This window comes from Rissa tridactyla, chromosome 1, assembly GCF_028500815.1.
Source record: "Rissa tridactyla isolate bRisTri1 chromosome 1, bRisTri1.patW.cur.20221130, whole genome shotgun sequence".
Taxonomy (NCBI): Eukaryota; Metazoa; Chordata; class Aves; order Charadriiformes; family Laridae; genus Rissa; species Rissa tridactyla.
Window position 1 is genome coordinate 214454537 of NC_071466.1, and position 27794 is coordinate 214482330.

General features: G+C 45.6%; 2 protein-coding genes across 5 annotated transcripts in view; one reads left to right on the top strand and one right to left on the bottom strand.

The window, feature by feature from the left end:
* The window catches only part of ITIH5 (inter-alpha-trypsin inhibitor heavy chain 5), a 48990-nt gene extending 35771 nt beyond the window's left edge, over window positions 1–13219 (top strand). Inside the window, exons 9-14 of the mRNA XM_054218188.1 lie at window positions 2347–2656; window positions 4646–5199; window positions 5572–5622; window positions 6696–6812; window positions 9420–9797; window positions 11124–13219. Of these exons, the coding sequence (XP_054074163.1) occupies window positions 2347–2656; window positions 4646–5199; window positions 5572–5622; window positions 6696–6812; window positions 9420–9797; window positions 11124–11422 (1709 nt within the window). The 3' untranslated portion in view covers window positions 11423–13219. The remainder of the gene's footprint in view (window positions 1–2346; window positions 2657–4645; window positions 5200–5571; window positions 5623–6695; window positions 6813–9419; window positions 9798–11123) is intronic.
* Window positions 13220–16055: 2836 nt separating this feature from the next.
* LOC128916463 (store-operated calcium entry regulator STIMATE-like) overlaps window positions 16056–27794 on the bottom strand; it is a 37541-nt gene continuing 25802 nt past the window's right edge. The window contains exons 5-9 of one of the 4 annotated variants that reach the window (XR_008468977.1): window positions 25864–25976; window positions 24680–24763; window positions 23318–23434; window positions 17367–17494; window positions 16565–16701 (exon numbers count right to left, since the gene is read on the bottom strand). Coding sequence is in view for 2 of the 4 variants with exons in the window: in XM_054218201.1 (XP_054074176.1) it covers window positions 16588–16701; window positions 23318–23434; window positions 24680–24763; window positions 25864–25976 (428 nt within the window). In the remaining 2 variants the exon portion in view is untranslated. The other 3 variants (XR_008468980.1, XM_054218201.1, XM_054218216.1) reach the window with 3 other exon arrangements.

Consider the following 27794-nt stretch of genomic DNA (forward strand, 5'->3'; position numbering starts at 1 on the left):
TCTTGTCCTTTTTTTTGTTTGTGCCTTGTTGCCAGGAGTGAAGAGGGGAGAGGAGGAGACTCCAGAACAGTGGCAGAGTGAATTTGAATCAGTGGTCTCCTATGAGGCTATGGACACTAGTATAAAAAAACTTAGTGAGGATTGTAATCATAGAATCACAGAATGGTTCGGGTTGGAAGAGACCTCAAAGATCATCTCATTCCAACCCCGTTGCCATGGGCAGGGACACCTCCCACTAGATCAGACTGCTCAAAGCCCCATCCAGCCTGGCCTTGAACACCTGCAGGGATGGGGCAGCCACAGCTTCTCTGGGCAGGCTGTTCCAGTGCCTCATCACCCGCACAGGAAAGAATTTCTTCCTATTATCTAATCTAAATCTCCCCTCTTCCAGTTTAAAACCGTTACCCCTCATCCTATTGCTACACTCCCTGATAAAGAGTCCCTCCCCATCTTTCCTGTAGGCCCCTTAGGTAGCAGAAGGGGCTATAAGTTCTCTCTGAAGCCTTTTTTTTTTTTTGCAGACTGAACAATGCCAATCAAACATACTTTGGCAGCTGTGCCCATCCTAGCTGAGCACTCCCCAAGCAAGCAGAGAGCTGCAAAATGACCTGTGCAAATCCTTCCCCATGCAAACAGCCACAGGTGGTTGAAGGTCAGACAGGGCCTTCCCATGGCTGCCCCTGAGCAGTGACCGCTCCAAGCAAAGGAAACTCCCTGATGGAAAAACACGGCAAACTGGATGGTTTGCCGTACTGTTTGTGTTGTGAGAGGAAGAGTTTAGGAAGTGGTCATGGGCCCTGCCCAGTTAAACAATTACCAACAGTGGGACTAAACTCAAAGAACAAAGCTTTTTACTCCTGAAGTGCCAAAAGCGCTGTGCAGGAACCAGCTGAGTTTGCCCATGAACCTGCCAGAGAACAAAACTAAAAGGAAATGATTAACTCAGGTTCAAGAGGAAGGTGCAGTGATTCTCCACCACAGGCCAGCGGTATACTTCAGTTTTGGCTAACTCTGCATTTTTCCTATAAATGTGCTGTTGCTTGAGTATCTTTCAGTGAACATGGACTCAGGCTCACAGATCACACACACGAAGAACGTGCTGTGCTTACACCGCTCTGTCGTACTCACACACCAAAGAAATGGGGAAAAAAATATTGCTGCTAAATATTTTTGCATGTGGCAAAAGGCAGTTTTCAGTGCTTGGTAGCTCTCTGATGTGGCAATCTGCCACGTGGGATGGTTTTCTTTTGTTTCTTGGGAAAAAATTCTTTCTGAAATTTTGAGTCTGGAGACTGAGAGAATATTAGGATATTTAGGTGCAGGGTCTTGGTTCAAAACCATTTTGCAAAACACCAGTCTGGATTTTGAGGACTTTTCAGAAGTTTTAGCCCCTTTCCTGTTCCTTGTCTTGCTGTAGTCACTGGAGCTGTGGACGCTACGTTTCTAGCTACATGATGCATGGTCAGACCTGCTAGCACATCCTCGCTGATATCTCCCTAGATATTTCCTTCTGGATCTCTAGGAGGAGTTTGTTGTGTACGGCTCAAGACATTTCACCTGTTTTTTTCTGAGATGTGTTTTTAACCCAGACATACTAATCTTGCAAAGGTCCCACAACTAATCCCTCTTTGATATAGCACAAAAAATACAGCGAGCAAGGAGATACCCATACTCATTTTCCTGCTTTCTTTTTTTTTCTGAACACTCAGGAGGTTTGAATCCTTTTCATGGTTATTCTTCCAAAGTACATGTACTCCCTCATTTATTTTCTGTTTTGTCCCTCTCTCCCAATTCAGGCAGCTCCATTCTTCACTAGCCAGTTTTGTGAAAACACACTCTTGGGCTAACAAAGCCATTTCTCTTCCCTTTAAAATTTGTTAGCCCCTGGGGTTTGAGGAACAAACCAAACCACTTGTTTTCCCACTAGAAGGCTTTTTTCCTCTCTTCGAATCTTGTGCCCTTCAGACAAAATGAACAGAACTTGCTCTCCCAGTTCAGATACCATCTGGGAGAGTCCCTAATTAAGTTTAACTGTTTTTTATGTGCTGGCAGGACATGGTATGTGCTGTGACTCTGCTCACCATGGCTGACTATTGTACATTGAGACATTCAAGGATACAGCAATTTTACACAATAAACTGCAGTTCATAAGACTATAAATACCTCTGTTAAACTGGTGCTGAAGTAACAGAGCTGAAGTGAGTTAAAGGGCTAGTGCAACCACGTGTAGAGAAAAGGAACTTCCTGATGAACAGAGATGCTGTCGTCATACTAATGGGAGCTTAGGAAATTATTTTTATCACTCTTACAAAGAGAAATGAGCTAATCATTTTGGTACCTTCCCAGGGACTAATATTAATGGTGCTCTCCAGACTGGTGCAAAGCTGCTAAATGATTACATTGCTCAGAACGACATCGATGCCAGGACCGTCTCTCTGATCATCTTCCTCACGGACGGGAGGCCCACGGTGGGGGAAACACAATCGTCCAAAATCCTCAGCAACACCAAGGACGCCATCCGTGATAAATTTTGCCTCTTCACCATCGGCATTGGCAATGATGTGGACCAGAAGCTGCTGGAGAGGATGGCACTGGAGAACTGTGGCATGACGAGGCATTTCCAGGAGGATGAGGATGCAGCCAGCCACCTCAAAGGGTTTGTTCTGCTTTTTATATGCTTATACTCTTGTTCTCTGGGCAGGCATTTGGGGAAGGAAAATCCACTAAGGAGATATCACAAGAGATAGGAGTTTCTCTGAGGCTCAACTGTGGTTGAGAGAGGCAGAGTACGCTGAGGTACTGAGGATGCCTACACAGAAATTGTCTCCTAGTGGTTACGTGTGGACAAGAGTGTCTTCCTTTTAAATCCGATTTTGTAGATCCATCTGCCACTCCACCCATGTCATTTGCTTCTCAGAACGTGCGTTTTGGATAGCAAGTGGCTTTCGCTGGCAAATGAAGGATGTGCTGATTGTTTGGGCTGCAGGAACCCAGCACTGCAAGTACTTGTTCAAACACCTCTATCTGATTAAACAGCTCACTGTTTATCAAGCTCAGTGATGGCAAGCCCATTTGGCATCTGGTGCCAAATTTACACAGAAAGGCACAATCACTTCCTGGAGGCCAATTCAAATCACTGTTGGAGGGAAAATCTACATGGGTGCCAATGTAATTTTGGATTTTTGTAGTCAGCGGGTTGTATTTTTACACAGAATCTTCCTTGCTATTGTACTATAAGACAGATTGTATCCCTCACTCCACTATTCGTTATACCCCAGGAGTTATTTCACAGAAAATTCTCAGGTTTAATTCACTTGTGTTTTAAAATGCATCGAGGTTCCTGCATCAAAGACAGTGAGTGCTCAGAGAGACTTTAAAATAAAGCCAACCAATTCAGGCTTTGGGTTTCCTTGGAGAGAGAATAAAACAGAAAGTGTGACTTCCAGACAATCTGTTTGAGCAGATGTGAAAAATAAATGCAGCCTGATCGAAAAAAGGGCCGAGGCCAGTTCATTGTTTATTTACCAAATTATACTCAAATGACTTGCCAAGAAATGAGGAGTCTGGCATTTAAATGGGAAATATGGCATTCCTGGAGCAGGTTGGGAAGACACATCAAAAGCACATCACTGCAGGGAAAGCACGGTACTGTAAACGTAGGCCTTGACCCCTCGTGAAGGCTTTCTGGCCTGTCCAGTGCAATGGTAGGTCATATTAATAAAACATTATAGGGTTAAACTCTCTGGTTCCATGGAATTTTGTTGCTTGCTCCAACAGAAAGCCAGCAATAAGGTAGCAGTGAGTTCTCTTCTGCCAGTCCTCCTGTAGTTAGGATTCCTCCATTCCTTGGGAATGTCCTCATTTATGGGGGCATAATGCGATTTCTTCTTGGTTTTTTTTCTCCTCTGACTCTCAGAAAACTATGTTCCTGCCTGACCCACACTGACCATCCCAACCTACATTATCTAGGGCTTTTCTAGTGATACAGAAGCTTTGGTTCAGGTACTCTCCAGCTTTGGGGGTCATCTTGGTCTTACAGTTTCTGGGTCTGGAATACCATGCATAACACGGCTAGAAAACTGTGTGTAACAGCATCTTTTCAAAGTACGTTTTGAAATAACTAGGGTGCTTTCTGTGAGCCTGAGCAGCCAAGAATTTACATTTGATGGAGGGGCCCTCTTAAGGACACTTAAGTGGTCACAAATATCTCCTTGGAGACCTCTTGAATCATAGTGGAATGTAGGTGACGGCCAGACCATGTTGGGATGCTTCTGAACATACTTAGGAGACTGTTTCGATGCCTAAGAACCACTGAAAACTAAAATGAGGCAGAGAATACTTCAGGTTGAAAGGGACCTCTGGAGGTGATGTAATGCAGCCCTCTGCTCAGAGAAGAGCTAACTTCAAATTTAGGAGAGGTTTTTCAGGGCCTTGTCCACTCAAATTTTGAAAAACCCGTCTCTCTGCACCCAGTTACAGTGGATGCAGTAGTTAAATTCGGGACTTGGTAGCTCTAACTTCTCCTGAATGTCTTAGGAGCTACATTAGATAGTCTGACTGTATCCTTGGCCATGTATAAGTGCAAGACTATGTGCATACATTTGGATGAACAGTACTAACGGTAAGAAATCTGTCTTTGTTTCAGGTTCTATGATGAAATAGGAACACCCCTTCTCTCTGACATCCGTGTTGATTACCCTGAAGACAATGTGGAGCAAGTCACCCAGAACTTCTTCCCTAACTATTTCAATGGCTCTGAAATTATAATAGCTGGCAAACTCATCAATCGTACCTCAGATAGCCTCCATGTGGAGGTGACCGCTAGCAACTCTAAGAAGTACATCCTCCTCAAAACAGATGTGGCTATTGACCTGCCAAGCAGGAACGACATTAGAGGTGTCCCTGGCCTGGAAGATGGCAAAGGTGATAAAAATTACATTGAGAGGGCATGGAGTTACCTCACCATCAAGGAATTGCTTAACTCCCGGTTGAAGAGTGATGACAATCAGGAAAAAGACTATTTGACGGAGAAAGCCAAGTCAATGGCCCTGACTTACAATTTTGTTACTCCCTTCACTGTTCTGAAGATGAGGGAGGCTGGGCTCCATTCAGAACCACCTCAAGAGGATTTTCTTAGCCCTTCGACCGATGGCATTGGTGAGAAGTTGCAGAGCTTGCAGGGACACAAAGCACCACCAGGTATGAGGGAAAAAAAACCTGTGTACTGGTAAGAAATCTTTTTGCATAGGTAATGTCTCATGGCTAACTTTGGCAACAGGGATGATCTAGCCCATGAACTGCGGGGTAATAAACAGAAAGCTAACATCATATTGATTTTGCTCATTGTGGGATGGGTGACCTTGAACAAACCTTTCAGGCACCTGACTCACCCCCTGGAAGCACTTACTGCTCTGTAAAACTATTGAAGAAAAATTGATATTCTAAATGAAGCCTAAACTGCAGGAATATGTCCTATAATCTTGCTGAATAATATTTTGGGAATCTTATTATACTATGGCTCTTTCTGATGCTCAAGAAGTAATTGTAACAGCCTTCCTTCCCCACGTCTAGGTATACACAGACAGCAAGATAAACAAAGAATTAAAATCTCCAAAACTTCAGGTCAGTGCCTGTTTTCATGCTTTTAATAATTCAAAACAGTAGTGGTTGATTTATGGAAATCTCAGTTGCAAGCCATTGTGGTATAACTGTCCTGATGGATCAGCCAAAATCCTATTTACCAGACCTGCATCATAGGGAGAAAAATGAAAACAAAACCAAAATACAGAGAGGAACAGTAATGAAAAGAGGTGTGAGAAAACATAGCAAGGCAGATGATCTACAACAATTAATCCTCATGTTTGAGACTTCTGTAGATTAGGGCAGAACAGGAATCACATTCTTTCGGTACTAGAACTAGTCAAAAAACATTTTATAAAAGTAAAAAGTGGTGTTGAAGGAAAAAAGAAAAAAAAAAAGAAAATTCAATAGTGCTTTCCTATTTCCCTATTGGTTCTGCACCTCTACTTAACATCCTTTTCATACATTAAACACTGCAGAATAAGCCCAGATCAAGAATGTAGACTTGAATTTCACTGGATAAGGTCAAATTCACCTTACGGACTAGGGGTTTGGCTGGTCTTCTTTTAATTAACAAATATCTGGTAGTTGATGATAGGTCAAGGACTGTTGAAAAATGAAGGTTGTGGGATTGTTTAAAATCTGCTGTTGACTGCTCCAATCTGATATCGAGGGCTAGGAAGATTCAGCATGAGGTGTGCCCATGCAGTAGTCCTTGGTTAAGAGTTTTTGTGTGCTGTGGGGGATGTAGCCTCCCAACAGAGTATGGAGGAGTAAAAAACACCTGCATGACAATTCCCATAAATCACTGAAATGATATTCCAGGAAGAAAATATCCTGATTTTCACTTGGACTGCCTCAGGGTTTAAGTTTTCATTGAAAACCTAACCTCTTCTGTGAGAAAAACAAAAAAAATAAAATAATCTTTATGAAAAACAAAGCAAAACATGGCATTTCCTGGCAAACTTCATCCGACCCTCTAAAAACAACAAACCAGGAAGTCTTAGAAAAAACAGGGACAAACACATTTTGAAAAGCTGTTTTGTTACATTCTTGGAACACTGCAGTTTTGTGTAACTCTCTCATGTTTGTCTCTTTTTTTCATGATTTCTCAGCGGATGGAGACCCTCACTTTGTCATTGATTTTCCTTCCAGCAAGTTCTCCGTCTGCTTCAATATTGATGGAGAACCAGGGGACATTCTCCGACTGGTCTCTGATCACAAGGAATCTGGTGAGCAGTCAAGCAAAGCAGTCGCTTGTGGAGGAAAGCTGAAGTGCAAGGCCAGCTCTCTAGCTATAAGACGGAGTACCAAGGTGCTTCCCAGGCAAAAAAGCATCAGGAAATTAGAAAGAGTTGCTTTTCTGGCCAGGCAATGGAAAATTGGTGCACAACAGTTTTCCAGCTCTAACAACCTGGATTAGATGGGGAGTTAGACCGTTCACTTGCACTTACTAACCTCCAACTTTATCATAGTTTATGGGTAAATCCCACAGCAAGCCTAAGCAAGAAGGAGGCCTGGCGACTGCTACACACACAATTCATCTACAGAAGTCTTTGTCAACAGATTAGACCTAACCATAGAGTGAACTGGCCTGTGTGTGTATACAAACTTTTCCTAGTTCAGGTCTTCAATGACTGGAATCATTGGAGCAGCAATTACATCTAAACAGCCCAAAGACCCCCTTGAGTGCCTGAGGACCATATTGGACCCCTTCAGTCCAGCTAGATTGGAGACCTCAGCTCCTGATGATCCAGTATGGTCTAGGGTTGCACTTGACCAGTGCTACAACAGCCACAGGCATTTTTTCAAACTGCATGCAGTGTTTGTGTAAACCACGCAGCCACCTCCGTGCCGTGCGATTACGCATGGGCTTCAGCTTCCTGGTGCAGAGACAGTGCATTTCTTTGATGGTGCAACTTCATCAGCCCTCTAGCTACAAAGTCACAACGTACAAATAAGAGATTTGGACTCACCAAAATTGCTCTGTTATTGGAACCTCACTCTTTACTTACAGAGCTGTTTGCTTCAGGGCAGAGCAAAGTATCCAAAGAGGCTAACCAACAGCTCTGAAAAAGCCCACACGATTCAGGATCTGCTTTGCCCAAGCCAGTCTGATCCCCAGGAGCCCAAACTGTGGTCTGGTCTGATCTGATCTGGAATTCTAAGCAGGGCAGCTAATAAGCGGATTATGTCCTCATCAGGGAAATGGTGGGAGGAAGGGGTGTCAAAACCAGAGACAATACACAGGATTGTTTTACAAAGAAGATAAACAACCCCACAATAAAGTTATAAGAATTCTGTTCCGTGTGGCAGTGCTCTCACCTCCATATTTCTGTGTTCACGCCTGGCTTAGTGAATAAGGTCCAGCTTTTGGCAATGTTTCCCTTAAACATCTGTCACAGATTGTGTTTGTGCTACAGCTTCAGTGATTCTGTGGCTCAAACATGGAATCAGCTTGAGAAAAATAGACGGTGTAGCACTAGCAAGTTGAATCTATGAAGACAGAAACGAGAGATTTCCTCAGCAACGGTGGGATATGGAGATATTTCATCCCAGTGTTGATGGCTTGGGTCTAGTTTGGGTTAGCCCCAAGCCGCCTCCTTTATTGTTACTATCTAGTAGCTGTTCTGAGACCTGTGGGAAGTGAGACACTGTCTTAAGGACAGGAAGTAATGAAAATCATTAAAATGATTTGGAATCTTTGTGTGGACATCCAGGTTTCAGCTGACTCAGTGTGATCCAGGGAGGTGGTTGAGTCACCATCCCTAGAGGTATTTAAGAAACGTCTAGATTTGGCACTTCAGGGCATGCTCTAGTGACAGAGATTGTAGGGGTTTTTTTGTGTGTGTGTGTATGGTTGGACTCGATGATCTCAAAGGTCCTTTCCAACCATGAAGATTCAATGATTCTATGATTCTAAGAGGTCTGCACCTTAGACTACTTAAAAGTGGTTCTTTTGGGACAAAATTGAGGAAAGCTGGAAGAGCAGCACAGGCGAAGCTGAAAATAACCCAATGGAAGTGCAGGCTTCAGGGTCCTAAACTGCAGTGATACAGAGAGAACTGAATTTCTTAACACTGGCACCTGAGGAGGTTTAGCACTTCACTACAGGTCCTGCTCAGTCTTTAGCATGTTGACCAAAGCAGTACCCCTTCCTCTGGGGCTTCCCAGGCTAGTTCTCTTCTTAGGAGTCAGGTAAAGGGGGACATCAAACTCCAACTGGCTACTACCTGAGATACTCTGAGACAGCAGCATTCAGATACACCCAGGTCCTCTCCCTAGAAGTTCAGCCCCTATGCCAGTTGGTGATATGAGGAAAAGCAGGCCTGCCAGCGGCTCTTCTTAGTTCTCCAAGATCTGGTATGTTTGCCCAGGTTTGAGTTATGCATCAACAAATAGGTGATTGAGGTAAATCATGCCACAGTTGGTTGGGCTATAGCAGTCAGGAAGATAAATATTTGCCTTATGTGGCTCAAAGCCCCCCCAACATCATTGTCTTGTAGATAGGTAGGCCTAAGGTTGGATGGAGCTTAGGAAGTGGCTGTGCTGAGGAGCAGCTGATCCTCTCCCGTAGCACTGTGTACACAATGTTAGGAGTAATGGGGCTGGGGGCACCTGTCTCCAGGGAAGGCCAGTATTTCTGAGCTTGGGTAAATTTAGGCGCTCTATATAACGTAATCAATTTATAACAGACTGGCCATACTGTTTTGAATAGCGGTAGGTGAAATAATTGAGCATGAGGTGGTGAATTTGCATGTCCTCGGTTGCAAAGCTCATATATTTGAGACAATAGACCTATTCTTGGTTCCAGCTTTCATTTATTATTTTCCTGCAAGGTGTAACTGTGAATGGGAAACTAATTGGAGCTCCTGCACCACCCAACGGCCACAAGAAGCATCGGACTTACTTCAGCACCATCACCATCCTCAGCAATAAGCCAGAGAGATCTTACCTAGAGATCACACCCAAAAGAATCATCCTGGATGATGGGGAAAGACTTCTTCTGTCCTGTGATCGGAGTGCCGTTGTGCGGAGCAGCAGCCTCGAGGTGTCCATCTCTGCCAATTCCAACATCACTGTGACCATACGAGACACAATCAGCTTTGTCATCCTCATCCACCATTACAAGAAGCCAGCCCCATATCAGAGGGATCACCTGGGGTTCTACATCTCCAACAGCAAAGGCCTCTCTTCTGACTCCCACGGGCTATTGGGTAGGTAACAGGTTCTCAGATTCAGAGCTGTAAGCCAGAGAAAAATGATCTCCCAAACTGTTTTAAAGGGCAGAGACAAGGTTTAAGACATTTAAGGAGGTAACGAACAAGGCAGGTGGGGGTTAAATTCTCAGGTGAGACTTTTACTTCCACTCCCAAACAACTTCTTTTTTTTTTAGCATCTTTTTCTGTATGAGCTATTTCCCACCATCCTAGCTATGTGGCTGTGCCTGTTTTTCACATTTCTACTCTTTTTATGATTGTCCAATACAGTTGTCATTACAATACACATGCTTGATGTTCCCAATAAAGAGAAAAACCCCAGATGTTGCACGAGAACCCTGAATAAGGCATCAATAAGAGATTCTTTAACAGTAGTCCTAATTCAGAATAGCCTAGATGCTAATGTGCTGTCAGGGACACAGCAAAGTAGGGTCTGATTCTAGACAGAGAAATCAGTCAAGTGAGGACTTCTAGATTCTGAAAGAGAGCTCTAGTCACAGAGCTAGCACATTGCCAGAGATCATTGATTTAGCCTTCAAGTGCTGCACTTGCACACGTCCAGAGGGTCTGTTTTTGCAGGACTGAGCTGTTTATACCTAAGCCTGATTGAGATCAAGAAACATTAGTACTTTTTGTGGCCCCTTCGTTTCAAATGTGAAGTGAGAGAAGAACCATCCCCACATTTTGAGAGTAATGAGGCTTTAGGAAGGCTCAGAGAATGTCTAGATGGTTGGGTTCTTCCAGACAATGAGAAGTAGTGATGTTTACGGCTGTGTACAAGTGCAGAACTAGGACTGAAGCCATAGCTTCTGTGATGTTCAGGCCAGGCTAAACAGGAAATGATTCTTCGTGAGTGGAGTTTTGGATTTGGGCTGCTTGCATGTGCAAACCTCTAAATCCTTACTTAGGTTTGGCTGAAAAGAGCTTGCCCCCAAGAAAACAGGGGAAGAGAATTTGGAGCTTCAAGCCTAGATCATCTTTCTGCTTGCTGATGGGCTTTCTGTGGGTTATATTATCTTCTAGTAACCACAGCCCACAGAGGGGAACTTGCTACTAGCAGCTCAAACAGGTCTTTAGCTCAGCCAATGTATCTTGATGAGTGAAAAAAGAAACAGGGTTTTATTCTAATCTGTATCTCTGTTTGTGAGATTTAGAAAAGAATTGCAGGACCTAGATTCACCCTACTATTGCAGAGAAGCCCTTTACAACTCCATATGCTAAGAATCCTTAAAATGTGGCCTATTAAAAAACAACAACAAACCAACAACTTATAAAGAGGCACAAAACAGCCAGTCACGGACTCTATTTTATTTTACCTTGCAGGTCAGTTCTTGAACCATGAAGTTAAACTTCTTCAGGAATCTCTAAACACAAGTCGTCAACAGGTTGGTCAGAATCAAACTGAAGCATTAAAGCCAAACCCTACGAATACCCTGAAAGTGAAGGGAAGGCTCGTTCCTGTTGTGTGGAAGCAGCGGAGAATCTACAACGGCCAGCAGGAAGTTGACTGCTGGTTTGCCAAAAACAATGCAGACAAACTGATCGATGGGAGCTATAAGGACTATTTGGCTTCTCATCCTTTCGACACAGGGACCAGCTTTGGGACGATTAACAACGTTTAAGACCGATCATAGCAATGCATTGCAGCAGCATGTGTGACAGCGGTTCCCTTCTGAAGCCTCTAGAGCTAGGCAAATTATGAATATTTCTTTACTTTTTGGTGCCAAAGAAACCAAGGCTTTTTTTTGCCCTTGGAAATCAGCTGTCTCTCTTTCATGCTAGATGAACATTGTTGATCAAATTTCTGAAGACGAGGAGGTTGGGGGCGGGGGAGGCAAGAGTTGAGGACATGGTTAAAGGCGTGATCGGTGCTCTCCCAGTGGGAAGAAAGGGAGAAATGGTCCACCACTCATATCAAACTGGCCTTAAAATAAACCCGTGCAGGGATCTGTGCAATACCCGCCAGGGGCTGGTGAGTCACCCAGTGAGAGGCACAGGTCACACAGCACCGTGTCTATCTAGAGAGACAGCCTTGGGTGATATGCTTTGTAAAGAAGTGATTTGGAGCACCTGCTCCAACCATGGTCCCTGGGGAAAGAAAAGAGCAAGAGGAGAGGTGGGTGGATATTCATCTGCAGTGACCCATTAGCACCAAAGAGGTAACAAAGAAATCAAAACCTTAAATCAACAGCTGACAAGCCGGTATTGCTTTTTTGGTTACTGGGATGGAGGTCTGGATTTGCCACTAAGTATGAGGTTCCCTGAACCACTATGGACCATGAAAATAGCAGTGAAAACCTTTATGTGGTTTATTGCTGTCTCAGTGCACAGGCTGCAGGCTTAAAAAGCACCTTCAGTCTTCAGCAGCGACAGGAGTGCCGCAGGCTCCCATTCCATGAAGCATCTCATTTAAATAACATTGCAGGCTTAGTGATTTCTTGAGTCTTGGCTCCCTCAGAGAGAAACAAAGTTCCACCATGAGCTTCCAACAGACCTGCCACCTCCTTGAGCAGAGCATCACTTCTGCTTAGCAGAGATTTAATTTCCCTAAAGGATGATGAACTGGCACCTGCGATAGCTTATGAACCTACAAAGCAGACCAGACATTTCTAGCTGCTTTCCTAACCGGGGGGAGTCTTTATTTACTCCAAACTGCCAAAAAATTTTCATTCCGATTTCCCCTGGCTCCATCGCCTTCCTTACACTGCAGGAATTTGTATGCAGCAGTAATTTGGCAGCAGGAGGTTACAGAAGGGTTCACCAGCCACCCCCACTGCAGGTGGTGCTGCTCTGCAAAGAAACCTCCAAACCCAAACTGCAAGGCTGCGGTTTATTTTAAAGTGAGACATCACTGAATAATGCTATAGATCAGCCACGGGAGAGTTTGCTTAGTAGAGAACTTGGCCAAAAAGGAGTTTGGCAACCACAAACACATTTACATGGCAAGGCCAAACTGAGCTCGTGTATACTCTCCCTTTCCAGAACTGAAAGGAGGGTGGGGGCGGAAGCATCTCCAGGAGCTAAACAATGTCCATGTGTTTGGAGAAAACAGACTTGCCGGAGACCGAAAGAAATAGGTTCAACCTTGACTGATTTTTTGCATACTTAACAATTAAATCATATTGTTGCCGTAGGAATTCCAGCTGCTGGGGGGTGGGGTGGTGATTTTCCAGTTGCTTGGTCGTCTAGTTCGTCCTGCTTGCACTGCGGCAGCAGAGCAGGTAGCAAACATGGTTGCCTATTCACACCACGTGCTGTGGGGAAGAGGGAAACAGCCCAAAGCAACCAGCTAAATTTAATCGCACTGTAGAAGATCCTTACAGAGAGCTCAGTTAGTGCAGAACTCATGCCAAGGCTCATGCTTTGGAACAAAACATAAAGAAAAAAAAACTACTGCTATCTTGAGAAATAGCTCTCCCGCAAGGCATCATGCAATAACCAAAGGGGTTAATGCTCTGGAGCATGCTCACAGGCCAGAAATGAGATGAGAAAAAGCATCTGTGAAGTTGATTTCTCCACCCATGAAGACAGTGGGAAGATCATCCGGCCCATTTCTTAATAACCTCCCATTTCACTAGCAGAGGGTGAACGGGATAACGGCAGTGAACTTCTAGACAGTCCAGGGTTCAGCAGCTGTCTTCTTCATCCTGTCCTCACTGAAAAGAGATTTCTTTGAAATCTTCACTCTCCTCCTACATTTTGCTGTTCAAATGTATCGCTATGGGGAGTGATTGGCTTAGGCTCTCCTCTCATCTCTCCTGAATATAGGTAAGTATACACATATATATATATGCACACACACACATATTGCTAATGCTTCAGGTGCATCATTACTCCTCCTCCAGCCAAGGAAACATATGTCTTTCAGGGCCTGAAAAGAACAATGATCAAATCCCTCTTCCCAGCCATGTGAAGCACCTGGAGCAATATACTCAAGTTCTCGTTAAGGCTCCAGTTATCCATTTCACAATAAATATTTTACAGTGAACACTGCAGTGAAGCTTTCATTCGGCAAAGATAAAACAAGCTTTGAAGCTAAGGTTATGTATGTTTTATGCTACTGGACAAGCTCATATTACCAGATGGCTGAAAGAACCACTCATGAGATAACAACAGGTTGGGAACCAAAGTAATTTCAGCAGAAAATTAAAGGTCAGTGACGTTCTTCAGCCTCTATACACTTGGTAGGAAGCAAGAAGTGTGTTATATGAACAGACCCTCGGGGTCTACTCCCACATTAAACTGAGAATTTAATCACATGAAGACGACTGATCCAGCCTTTAAATACAGTAGCATAGGACATGGGAAATCAGAGTTTGTGCTCCTGCTGCCCCGAGAACAGTAAGAGCAAAGGCAAGTCACAGACCTTAAACTTCGGCTTTCCCCGTCTATAAAGGGGGCATCACAACACTCCCCTCTCTCAGAAGGGGAATGTGTCCCGGCTGGTCCTCACGGTCCTTTGCCGCAGCACAGAGAGCTCCCAGGCACTGCACATACAGGCACACGTTTGTTCTCATCACAAAGAACATCAGAGAGCCCTTAATTTTGCAGTGATATGGTTAAAGGTTGCAAGCTGCTCAGATGGCTCAGGAATGAGGGCTGAGCAATCACTTTGGAGCGCAAGGGGAACAATCGCACACCCCCATTTCAGACAAGGGAACGGGACTCCTGAATTTAGGGTTGTTGAAACCGCACTGGCTACACAATGCTCGCGAGGGGAACCTCCCCCCACATCGTACTTGCCCTGCTATTGCCTACTCTGAGATTTCCCAGCCAGCCTCAACTAAGGGCTAAGAGGAAGACCATGTCACCCACCTTCCACTTCAGGACGAGGACTCTGCTGTGGCTGAATTCGCACTCTTCACATACTGCAGCATTGCGCTACGCAGCCCTGTAGCAAGAACAAAACCTCGAATACCAGTACACCGCAAAATAAGGAGCAAGTTTCCAATAAGGCAGCTGTTTTAATCTATTTTCAGCCAAGACCTTAACGGCCCAGGAGTTAATTCCAGCCCTTACCAGCACAGAACTCCGCCAGACAAGCAAAAGTTGCACTGCGAAACCGATTTCAGTAAGCAATATAAACAATCTATTCAGAGGGCTGTGTGCCATGTGTTCCAAAAGCCATTTGACATGGCCAGCACAAGTAGGATTTTCACCCCTCATTTAAGTAAAGAGGAAACAAAAAGGGACTTAATTTCCAGAAATACAGTACAAAGCTGCACAGCTGCAAGCGTAGCCAGGCACATCCAGTTCACTAAGGGGCATGCAAGTCTGAGTTGCATCTAATGCTTCCAAACTACTTTGAAGTTAGGAAAAACAACAAACCCAGAAAACCCCACAAAACCAAAACATTTTCACACGCTCCTCAGCTCAGCTTTTAAAAGTCAAAAGCCATCCACGTTCAAAAATCCAAATCCTTTATTTTCTACTCCCTAACAAGGAGCGTTTTCTTGGGAAAATACAAGGGAAGGAGGGAAAAAGAAAGGATAATTCCTGCCCAACAGTTCTGGGGACCATCTTGCAATAAGCAGAGCCCATCTATAGCTCAACCAGGTCTATTGGTTCAGTGGGTCCTGGATCAGAACCTGCCCTGAGGACTATGCACCATTTGGACATCCCAGCTGTGTGTCTGCACTCGGTCTAGGAGTGCACTACGCAGCTGCTCTGCGCTCTCTCTTTCTCTCCCCAGGAGAGATGTAAAGTGTTTTGCATTTTTGTGTGTTTATAGATGAATACAGTACATTAACAAGAGAGCAAGGGCAAAGCATCTCGCGCTTGGAGCCTGGATCCAGGGGTCTTCTACAGCAGTCCTACCTGAGGCCGCTCCCTTACGCCCAGAACATCAGGGCTGGTTAACGGGGCTCCAGCTGACTGTTCAGATCTAGTTTTTGAACCAGGTCCTGCAGAGATTTTATATGTTTGTTTTAAACTAGGTAAAAGGAAAGTAGTCAGCTTCTAGTTGGTAAACACTCACTTGTAAGGTGGTAACTGGGATTGATCTCCCAGTCTGTGCCAGCCTGGAGTGGGCACAGGCTGATGCTGCAGTATCAGGTCTTTGCACTGAAGTGGCTCATACAACCCATCCCCAGAAACCGAGCACTGTGGCTCAGCTCTTCTCCCCTAGGCTTACCAGGACAGCCCTGCTACAGAAAGGCAACCTGCCCTGTGAGAAACTGGACAGGAAAGATTTCAACAGATCCCCTTCACAACGTTTGGGTCTTGCAAAACATCACGCACATGGAAGCATTTCAATTATGAAGCCGTTTTAGGGTCAAGTATTTATTGCATTCCTTATAAAACAGTAAAAAGCGTCAGATCCACTAAGACAATTTTCCCAATTCAAGACATTTAAATACATATTGCAAATCAATTCTTTTGAGTATTGTGCATATATAAAAGTGTCACATTTCAGGTAGCACACGATAGATCTATTTTTCCTTTCACCCCCTATAAAAAAAAGAAAGGCAGACAATCTTTTGATTTCAGTCTCTAGCCCTGACAAAGAGTTACACCCAGGGGCCAGCCAGGGGAAGAACATACCCATAATATCCCCAGCTGCACCGTGCCTGCATGTGTACAGGTTAGGGTCAGGCAGCTAAAGCAGATACTGCTCAAGCTTGTATAGGATGCACAAAACACCATCCCAACTGCAGGAGATGACGCAGGCAAAAGAATCCCTGCAGATCCATAGGAACCAACTGGCATTCCCCACCCTGCCCTTCCTCGGCCAGCTCAAGGATCACAGCGCTGCTTCCCTTCCTCCACCTCCCGTGTCTCAGTGCTGTCAGATGACCACTTGATAACTGGGCTGCTTCATCTTCTGGTTCATTCCCTGGAGTCCTGAAATATCCTGGTCGCTTTCAGACTGATCAAAATCCATTTCTGGAGAGAGTAACACCTAGAAAGGAGAACAGACAGATGTTGTTGAGAACAGACAGAGTGAAAGCTCTCAGCTCTTCTTGATACTGCTTGCTGAAGGGGACAAGGACCCCTACAGGGGGTCTGTTGCAAGTTCTAATCCTTTCCGGAAGATGGGAAAGGTCTCAAGGTCACCTTGACCATCTCTCCAACAATAGCCAGACAGGTTTGGGCACAGACACCATGATGATCTGGTGTCCCACCATCCCACCCACCCCCTCCAAGAACAGAACAGGCAGCTAAAGGTTCTGTTCACCATGGGACAGGACTCGCACATAGACATGCATGACCGGGCCAGGCTGTAGCCTCAGTGGAGACATACAAAAATTAGGCCACATATTTTGCAAACAGCTGTACCAAATGTAGACTTTTTCCCAGGCCCCCAGCTGCTTGCTATCTCCAGAGCTCAGCCAGGAGAGCAAGGGGAGCTACAGAGTCAGCTTCAACCATGGCCAGCAAGCTCAGGAGTGGTGTCCTAGCCTGGTAGCATCTTATTTCTCCCTGGCACAGCAGCTCCTGGCTCAGCCTAAATTGTGGGAGCCAAAATAGAGGACTGACCCCTCTCACTGGTACCTCTCCAGGTAAGAAAGCCCACAGCTTTGCTGCATGATCAAAAGGCTGCCCATTGCCTCCAGGAACACCTACGCTCTCAGTAGCTAACTTCAGACTTGAAGCTACCAACAGGCTGTTTTGAGCTAACTGGCTGCCACCGGCCTGGAGCGTTTGCATGATGCAGACAGAGCCACGGGTGGGAGATCCTCCAGCAACATCATCTGGAAGAGGAAAAAGGCCGGATTTTACTCAGGCAATGGCTGCACTGACTGCAGAAGAGCTGAAACCCAATGCCAGCCAGCAGGCTGGATGCATGAGCAGTTTGCACAGGTAATATTCATAGCTTGATAGATTGTTTGCTGAACCCCATCCTACCCCTTTTTCTTACCTCAAAACCCCAGCTTTGGGCAAGAAAAGCCCTACGGTCATTACCCCTGACAGCAGCTACCTCTAAGGACGGCTGAAGTGCAGTCAACCCTCGTGCTACAGCTTGTGTCATGCCCAGCAGTACTCAGGAGCTCAGTCAAATCATGGAATTTCTGGTAAACTTTAGCCACCCGCATCAGAAGCCTGGCCAGGTCCTTGGCACCCAACTCTGCAGAGGGGTACAAGCCTAAGAGCAGTCAAGGGTCTCCAGTTTTATTTCCCTAGATGAGCAACGCCAACAACCCTTTCCCCCTCCTCTACTTGCCCATCACAGAACCCAGATAGCATCATTAGTTCATGGCTGATGCAAGGACAAAGACCAGGTACCACAACCACCCCCACAAACAGAGCTTCCTCCAGCAAGGCAGTGTAGACCCCCCACCCAAGCCTCAGCCCCATCTGACCCCACTTTGCTCCAAAGACTGGACCAACACGCTATGGAGCGACAGCCTTCCAGCTCAAAGGCAGAAGTCAAGGGAGGGTGTGTGGGCTTTCAGCCCAGTGCATTCACACGCTGAGTGTCCCCAACAGCTCAAGCGGGAACCCAGTATTCCTTGGGCAAAACCAGGAGCACAGGGGAAATTAGTCTTATCTGTGTCTATCTCCGTGCACAGTTGTGAATTAACGTCCACTCGTCAGCACTTAGAGAGCACCATGGGGCCAGTCACCACAGCAACAAAACAGGAAAAACAAACTCCAATGAGTCAATGACTTCAAAGGAGCAGAAGAGCCGCAGGGGAAGGTTTCCTCCCCACCCTCACGAGCTCTCCAGCCCCTCCATCTGATGTTTTTATCTTCACAGCAGCACGTCAAACACTCAAAGGATGGCAGTAGATCAGATTGAGCTCTCTTGTCCCCCCCTTATCAGTCTCAAGGAATTTTTTTTAGTTCAAGATACGCACTGGAAAGTTTCCATCTCTTCCAAGTGAAGATTTCCTTTGTTTATCATATTAATATTGTGATGCTGTTGAACCATGAACAAATGGGCAGGTAATTAGTCACACACAGCATTATAAACTCACTGAACTCTGACAGGCTGCAACAGGCTAGTTTTGGGGCCTAATGAACTGGTAATTTTGGTGGGTTTTAGCTGCAAACTCAAATCCCCTTGCAGCCAAGCATGGATGACAGAGCAGACATCGAGCATTGCGCACCCAGACCCATTCAGGCTGCTACCTGCCCACCACACAGCTCTCACAAAGCTGCTCGAGCCAACAGCAACCTTTCCACAATTCCCTGGGGAGCTTCTTCACAAGACGGCACCTCATCGCTATGACAGTACACAGGACATACCCTCAGATAGGGTTTTCAAGCCAAACTCCAGTTTGGGAGATTTCAGCACAACTTGGACAAGATGCTTCCCCTGCGGCTGCATCCAGGTCAGGATCACAGCAGGTCGGTGGCACAGCTGGGAATGAACCACGGTTTCCCAGTCCCAGGACAATGTGCTACTGTCTCACTCTGCAGTCCTCAAATACTTCATGCATTCCTCCCCACACCAGGAGGCCAACAGCCTGCAAAACAACATGAGTCACGCTACCGAAACAGGGCTGCCCATGTGCTCTGCCAACCTCTCCTGTCCGGGGGAAGAGGCTGCCTACTGCTCTGGTACTCCATCCAAGCAGACCCTTTAGATAACTAAGTTCTCATCTGCCACTTAGATGGCTATGACACAGGTTGTCAAACAAAGAGCTTCTGGAGACGTTTCCCTGCTAGCCATGGAAACCTGTTTGCCTAAATCTCCACCAGCCTGGTCTAGAGGTAGGAACCATCCCACCATCCTCCTGTATCTGAGCTTAGATAGGTTCCCATGAGTCAGTAGGGCTGACAGGTGGGAGAATCTCCTTCCAGAGGCACCTCTATGCCCACCTTCATTTAGCTTCTCTGTAAGGACCAGGCATGTTAGTTCACTTTAAGCTATTTAAAAATCAGTTCAGTTAAGCAATGAGCAAATCAAACTCGCTCTTGAAGTATTCTTCAATACTTAAAACCAAGCAGCACAGGTATTGGCATTCACCAGCATCTTCAGTCTAGGGATCTGCCAACAGTCACAGCTCCTGTGAAGGGAATTGGGATAAGGTGCTGAACTCCATGCTGACCAAAAGCAGACCCCTGTGTAGTATATTAGCTTTCCTTAGCTTTCCTCCCAACCTTAAACTAGCTTCTAGTTTCACTCTAATGGTTCTCGCAAGCACTACTGTTATTAGACCAACTTTTGCTTTAAGGCTCATCTCTGGAAATTGTAAGCCTTCAGAAAAGGAGCAGAAACTCATACACCACCCTTGGGGAAAAAACTAGAAACAAGTTTAAAAAAAGATCAAATAAAACATTATTAAAACTGAGTTGTTTTCCTGAGTGGAGGAAACAAAGAAATCGCTGATACGATCTAAAGTTTATTGGCACTTGCAAGGGCAAGGGAAAAGAAACTCAGGTCAAGGGCAGGACACATACACAGCAGAAATAGGGGCCATGCAGATGAACACATTTCCCCAGCCTGAAGAGCACTGGATTCAGACTGGCACTCAGAGATCTCTTTCCATCCCACGAGAGGGCAAAAAAACCCCAAACTGTGTGAAGACCAAGGCCAGGCACGAGTCTGATACAACAGAAAGCTTTAAGACTGACTTGGAAGGAACAGTGAAATTCTTCCAGCTGTAAGAGCAGGTTTGTCCCTTTCAGTGCTTCAGTGCAAGAGTTCAGCGTTTGCTCCATTATAAGCAAGAGACCATCACCACATCTGTGGCTCACCAGAAGAGCCTTAAAACCCACAAGAGGCTGCCGGTTCTTTGGTCTACACTGCAGCCACAGAGTCAGTAAGTGACATCAGTGGCAGAACTCCTGGTTTCTGGGTTTATTCTTCCTACCCAGCTGGTCTACCAAGCCAAGAACAAAGCTGAATTTTCCTGCTAACCCTAGAGAAAATACCGAGTGGGGTTTTTTAACAGGTTAATTTCAGCCCCCTCTTTCCGTTCTCCTTCCTTTCCCGCCCTCTTTTTCCAACAAACTGCTAGTTCAAGTGAAAATAATGACAGTCTCTATTGGCAAGACAGGCAGAGGGGTGAAATTCAAGAAGGCAGCTTGATGGGGAGCTGTTGGCGCCTGCTGCTAGACAGCACTGATGAACCCTGATAAACCACAGGACACGTTAGCCTCAGCCAGCTCTGCCCTGTACAGATGCTTCTCAGCCCCCCCTCCTTCCTCCTCCTTTGGGCAGCAAGGAGGGAAGAAATTCCCCCACTTGAACAGGTTATTAGCAGAAACAAGCCCAGCAAACCCTCATTTCCTGTTTTTGAGCCTAAATTCCAGCCCATCCAGCTGTAAGGCCCAGCCAGCCAACATGATCTTTAATTTATAGCCTAAAAAGTTGACACACGAAGCAGGAGTCTACGCGTCAATCACATTAGTTGATTGAGGCCCAGCACCAAGAAGCAAAATTGGAAAAGCAGGTCACCCATTTCTGTATTTCTTCATTATCTTCCTTCTCAGGCCAAATTATTCATTGGGACAGAGGCACAGGAACATCCCTGAGCAGAAAGGACGCAGTCTACATAGACTGCTCCAGGTACAAACTGGTCCCCTTGGTAGCTCCACTGCAGTAATGGATCAGAAGGTTTCAGGGTGGACAGATGACCTGCATGTTTAAGGTCTTAGTAGAAGTTCGTCTGAGAAAAGGAATCAAGTACTTGGAAGATGGGAGAAGCCTTTGATGGCAGGAGTCAGACTGTGGGAGCTGTTTCTATCACTTGAAACAACCTGTCTAGGCTGAGCTACCAGAAGAGTCTTTACTAGCTTCTGCCAATTAACAGGTATCTTCCCTTCAGATTATCCAGAACTGAGCTAGAGGCCACAAAACTCTTGCTGCCCACTTCAGTAGAGTAAGGCAGAGGGCCAGCTCCATTTCCATGGAGGACCAGTAACTGTGACACCATCTGTGTATCCACAGCAGCCACCATCTATGGGATCAGATGCTGCCAGTTTAGGTTCAGAAGGCTGAAAAGAAGGTTGGTGTCTCAACTAGAGATGTTGCCTCCTCACCCTTGCTTCTGAGCTGGTGTAATTTTAACTGATCTTAAACCTTCAGGAACACACCAGCACATCCAGTCAGCAAGGCAGATCCTCACCACCAGCTTGACATTTTGAGCAGACCTCCAACCTAGCTCTTCTAAGGAAGTACCACTCTTGAACATCAGTCACCACCAAGAAATCAGGACCGTGCCTTAACCAGGGACAATTTCATGCCCAGAGGGAATCCACCTTAACATCCCAGGTATGAGTTCTCAGCTTCAATGCATGACCATCAAGACATACTGGTACTGCCCAGCTCAGGCCTCTCTTCCCTCCTCTCTCCAAAACAATACAGATTTCTCGAGGATGCCCTCGCCACTCGCACCACTCAGGAAACTCCCCGGGGCACAACTGTTTCCATGTTTCTAGTGACCTCTCCAACCTACAATTGTTTATCTGGAGGCAGGGCCAGGAGGAGTGACTCACTTGTCTCAACAGCTGCTCACATCTGCCTGGCCTTCCTGCCAGAGGGAGGATTCCTCTGACACTGCATCCCTGCGAGCAGTGGCCACTTCTCCACTGCACCTTTGAGCTGTGGAAAGAAGCCACGGCTGCTGTGCAGACTGCCAAGCACACCATTAAACACTATCACCTCCACGTGTATTGCAATGTCACCAGTAACTGGCCATCCCACCCATCAGCACAAGAGCCAAGTTATTCTTTGTAAAAAAGCTCTCAGAGAGCAAGAGCTACTTCTGTTCATCCTAAATTCCTCGGCAGAAGCTACTCCAGGAGCCAGCCTGCAACTGCCATCTTATCTCAGCGAGTCTCGCCAGCGAACTGCAGGATACCAGCAGTCATTCACAGAGCACTTTGAAACAGGGTCTGGGTGCCAGGGGAAAGAAGGGAATTCAACCCAGTGACTCAGGTTGTGGTGTCTGCCCAAAAGCCAATGAGAAGCAGACACCACCTGCACAGCAAACCATGTGTCATTAATAAGAACAAATCTGCTGGGACTGGAGAATTTCCTACTCCCCATAACTTTTTAAGTGTCAAGCTCACACTACAGAAAATACAGCTTCGTACAGCCAAGGAACCATCATCTGGTTGAAAAAAACCCAAACAAACAAACGCTGAGAAAAATAGGCCTTGTCCTCTAAAAAGGATGCTACTGATTACAGTGAGGAAAGCAAGATTTTCTAAGCCCAAATTAAAATTTCCCACTATTAAAAATGGGAAAGTTGAGAGAGACCACGCAGAGGTACACGCCAGTTCAGCCTGCCACTCCAACAAGTCCACACAGCTTACTGCAAAAGCTAGCTCATACCCCATGAGATACAGTCATCATTTAGGGCAATGTTTCAACAACACTTCATAGGCTATGATATTCCTCATTGTTAGACAGGACAAGATGCTCCCAGTAAACACCCCTCTGTTGACCTTAGCTGCATGCATGAAAAGTTTATTTGACTTAGCAGGCTCGTTACCCACATTCATGAAAGACGCCAGGTCTAAGCAACATGATGGCATCAACCATGGCATGTGGTAAAGCACTCCAGCCACACCACAAGCTTGCAGTTTGGTCTCAAAACACTGGACATCCTTGGTCTTACCTGAGATTCCTCAGTCCGCCTAGCATGAGGAGTTTCCATGGATCCATTGATGTCCAGGGTGTCCTTCTGCTTGTATTTCCTCATGATCAAGCTATCCACAACCCAGAACATAATGGCCTTGGGGAGAAAGAAGTTACATTAATGCATTGCAGAGACCAAAGTCATTCAATCACAGCTATTTCTTCTCCTTTTCTTTTCCCTAGATATCCAGCCTTGATCAACCTAATTTAATATCCAAATGAACCCTGCATTAAGTGTGTCCATGAGGGTTGGATGAGTCAAATTACTGAGGTCCCTCCTCATATAGATCTTACTGATTCCATAGCTGTTGAAGACCCAGAGGGGAGGAAAAAAAAAAAAAGACAACTACGATAGGCCAAGTGTTATCAAAACACTGGAACAGGCTGCCCAGGGAAGTGGTTGAATCACCATCCCTGGAAGTATTTAAAAGATGGGTAGACATGGTGGTTAGGGATATGGTTTAGTGGTGGTTTTGTCAGTGCTAGGTTTATGGTTGGATTCAATGATCTGAAAGATCCCTTCCAACCTAGACAATTCTATGATTCTAAGTTTCCACCAAGAAATAACCATTGAACCAAGCTCCACACAACGTTCATCTGCTCTGTTTGCACCAGTCCCTGGTCAGTTCTTTGAGAACCAGGGTTTGCTTTCAAATAAGGAAGCACAACTGGTAGCAGAGGCAGATAACACCAACTTTGCCATTGCTGCATCCACTGCAATGCTCATGGTATGAGTTGAAAAGAGTTCAACTCACTTCTTGTCCAGGGGCATCTGAACAGCAACACTCTGTTCTCACTTCCCATCTTAGCAGGAACTGAGCATCAGGTCAAGGATCAGGGGCACCAGGAAAAAAGCTGAGCTTTCAAGAGGTTTTGCTAAACTACTTTTGAGGAGAACAACAGTTTTGGGTAACCTGAACACCTTGCCCTGCTCTAATGCAATTCGAAGTCTAGCCAAATGGCTAGATTGACAAGTTGCCAAAGGTCACCACTGACGAACCATCCTGTAGGAACTTAAAGGGCTTTGGGGCATCCCCATGCCTGTAACTTGCTGCTGAGACACGGCCCTTGGCTAACAAGGTCCAGATTTCTTCGAAGACCTAAAGAGTCAGCCACCCAGCAGCTTGGACAAGGGAGTGGGAATTACAACCGTGTCAGGGTAGTAGCGACAGATTTGTGTATTTGTGGCAACAAATATATTTGTTTCCACTCCCCTCCACCCTGGCCCAACCACTTCAATTACTCAAGGCTGCCCCAAGCCAGATTCTGTACATGCTCCCTATTGAGAGGGGACCATGATTTCCAAACCACCCCACCCAGTGCTTCCAGAGGCATTACTTACATTGACTATAAAAGGTACAACAAACATGACCAGGACGAGCTCCAGCTGGGGGCTTGGGATGTAACCCAGGAGGATCTGCTGAAGCTGCAGAGGAGAAAACATTTAGAAGCATTATTTGAACAGCTCTGTTGTGAGACCTCTGCTGCAAACTGGTTGCCTTCTTACATCAGCAGTCTCCTATAGCTAGGGCTCTGCAGCCTTTGCTTTAGCCCAGCTCCTAGCAAGATTACATGGGCTATTCCTTTAGCCCAGCTGCCAAACATATGATTTTGTATGGAGCAAGAAAGAAGCACTGCTAGTCTTTCAATGTAACTACAGACCAAAACAACCGGTGGGACTGTCCTTGTCTCCTTGGAGCCTAGCTGCAAAATAAGGACACCAGCCATGCGCAATAAGCCTGGAGAGGAATCCAGCAGCATCTCTGGATCTAGAAGTGTGTGCTGTGCAACATGTTCGTGTCCAAGTCTGAGGACAGCAGGCTACTGAGTTTGAAGGACAAGCCCTGAACAGGAACAGATAAGTGCTCCGAGATTGCTGTAAATAACTCTTCAGTCAAGTCACATCAGCCTGCGCGGCACTCTGTAAATGCACTCAAAATGGGAGTTACCCATTGACTCCCAGAATTGGGTTTTATACACATCACACCTACCCGCCACCAGGTATGTGGCTACAAGTGCCACAGGTAATTATTTTTAGTTTTTGAAAGAGAAACTCATGATCAACACAGTTACCATCGCATGAAGTACATACAGAAGGGGAGGGGAAGGACAACATACTACTTGGATAGTTCTTTCCAAATTAATCTCCAAGAGTCCCCCTAGTTTAGGCATGGGATCGCAAAACACCAGCAGGAACTGACTTGACAGGATAATGTAAAAATCCTCTGGCAGAACTGAGGTAGCTCAGCTGCCAGCCCAGCCCATTTCAACCTTCCAGGGATGGAAAAGAAAATTAAAGCAGCATCTTATTCCACTAGCTTTTGACTAGCAAGAGAACGTACCAAAAGCCAAACTGTCATGAAAGTCATGTTTCCCCAAGCTTAAGCAATAGCTAATTATTACAGAGAGATGTCAACAAGTCATGAGGATTAAAGACCTATAATGACGGCGACGACTAATACGGCGAAGCTGACAAGAAACAAGCCACAACAGCTGCGGCTAGAAAAATACAGCTCAGGAGCTTACCTTTGTCCAACCAGGGATAAACAAGACAAGGCTAATCACAGTCTTCTCAAAAGCCATTATCAGCAAGTAGAGGATACACTGGCCAATCCAGGCAGCGGCTTGTGGAGGGTCACCTGGGAAAACAGCATATTAAGTCTGAGACAGAGGCCAGGAGGAGACAGCCTTGCAGAGGAGTCGCCTCCTGCTTGATACCTGAGCTGGTGAGAGGGACAGAGAAGTGCTTCCATATTGCAAGCTTTGCAGCGAGACAAATACTCAATACTAAACTTAAAATTAGTGGAGAGATTTTCTATCTTTATTTGTAGGAGCACACGCTTGGGGTAGAAAGGTTTGGTGTCCCTGCTACAAGTCACTACTCCATTGAAGATCCAAACATAACCCAGATTTAAGCTCAAATCTTTCTAGTTTGGACAAACAAGCAAAAAAGTAAATCTGACTTGTATTAGAGAAAATTTAGCAGACAGTTGCAGCTCCTTTTGCATCTTTGCAAACTGGTGCAGAGAAACAAGCGCAGAAAGGGAAAAATGCCCCCACTTCCATTTGTGCAGACTCCCTGTATCAAGGCAGCTATTCGGCTTTCATACTGCAGTGGTGCTTTTGAATTAAACTTGTCTGTAAGCAAGAGAGCTCTCCCTCATGAGACACAACATGCACCACTACCGCCACTTTTATTCTAGAAGCTGGTTCCCTTCTTCTGCTCCTTTTAGGGCTGATTCCGAAATGGAGATGACAATTAACCAGACCTCTGGTTAATCTGAAGGGCAAGCAAGTAACAAATTTCAGACATGACTCAAAAAGCCCTACTTACCTAGCAGATGCTAACACACTATATGTATTTATCTTTCTCCTTTCTGGCTCTCCATTCCACCAACCTGCCTCTGAAGTTCACCAAGAGGAGAAAACCACCACCAAAATCCATCTTGCCTTGCATCTCCTCCCCCATTGCCTGTCCTTCTTAGATCAAGGGCTTTACTGGAGCAAAAGTCCTACAAGTGACCTACAAGGCAGGCAGTCACCTTCTGTAAATGGGAGACACACAGCTCTGGCTCTGCCTGAAGACCTGGAACTCCTGATGTTTATCCAGCCACCCCAGCGCTTGCAGACACTCCTGGGCTCTCAAAGGCCACAGCCCAGTAGCATCACAAGCGCTTAATGGAAAAGTCGTTCCTGGTAACTATAAGGGAACAGGATCAACTTTTACGAAACTTGGTTTGGATAACAAATATCCACTTGGGGAAAGGATACATAGCCTTTGAGATGCATGTTTTCCCTCTCCTTCAGACACCGGTGGACGTTGCCAGTATCCACCCCACAGTGTTGAGCTACTTTGAGCTGGATGGATACAGGGATTTGAGAGGTGGAAGCCCTGCTTGTACAAGAGGGTAGGTATCTCATCTCCTCAAAGTACAGACCACTAATATCCTTTATATAGGGAAATCTTGAAAGCTCAGAAATCTCAGCATCCTACTCAGATGGTTCCTTACAAGCATGTGTTGCTTTGGGGCATCAGTCACCCAGTTTGCCCCTTCTCTGGTACCTTTTTGCCAAGATACCATAGGTTTCATTTCTCTTCACCAACCAACCTAGAAAAGCATGCAGAGAAAAGCGTGTTCCCCTGACTTTTCCCCCCCCCTTCCAGCAGATAGGAGTCTCATAGAAATAGCTCACAAAATCCTGGAGCAGAACGTCAGAATCCAGAACAGCAGATCGATAATCCCTTCTGAATTAAAGCTAATCCCAATAGTAATCCTCAAAACAAGATACTACCGGACTGGCCCTCCTCTATACAAGGACCAGTTACTACCCTACACTCTTCTCTATTAAAAAAAATAAAATAAATCAGTCAGTAAAGACATCACCTGCAATTTGTTCCCTGCTGAGCCTTACCCACCCAGTTGCCAGCAATAGCACTGAAGTTTTAGTCACCATTT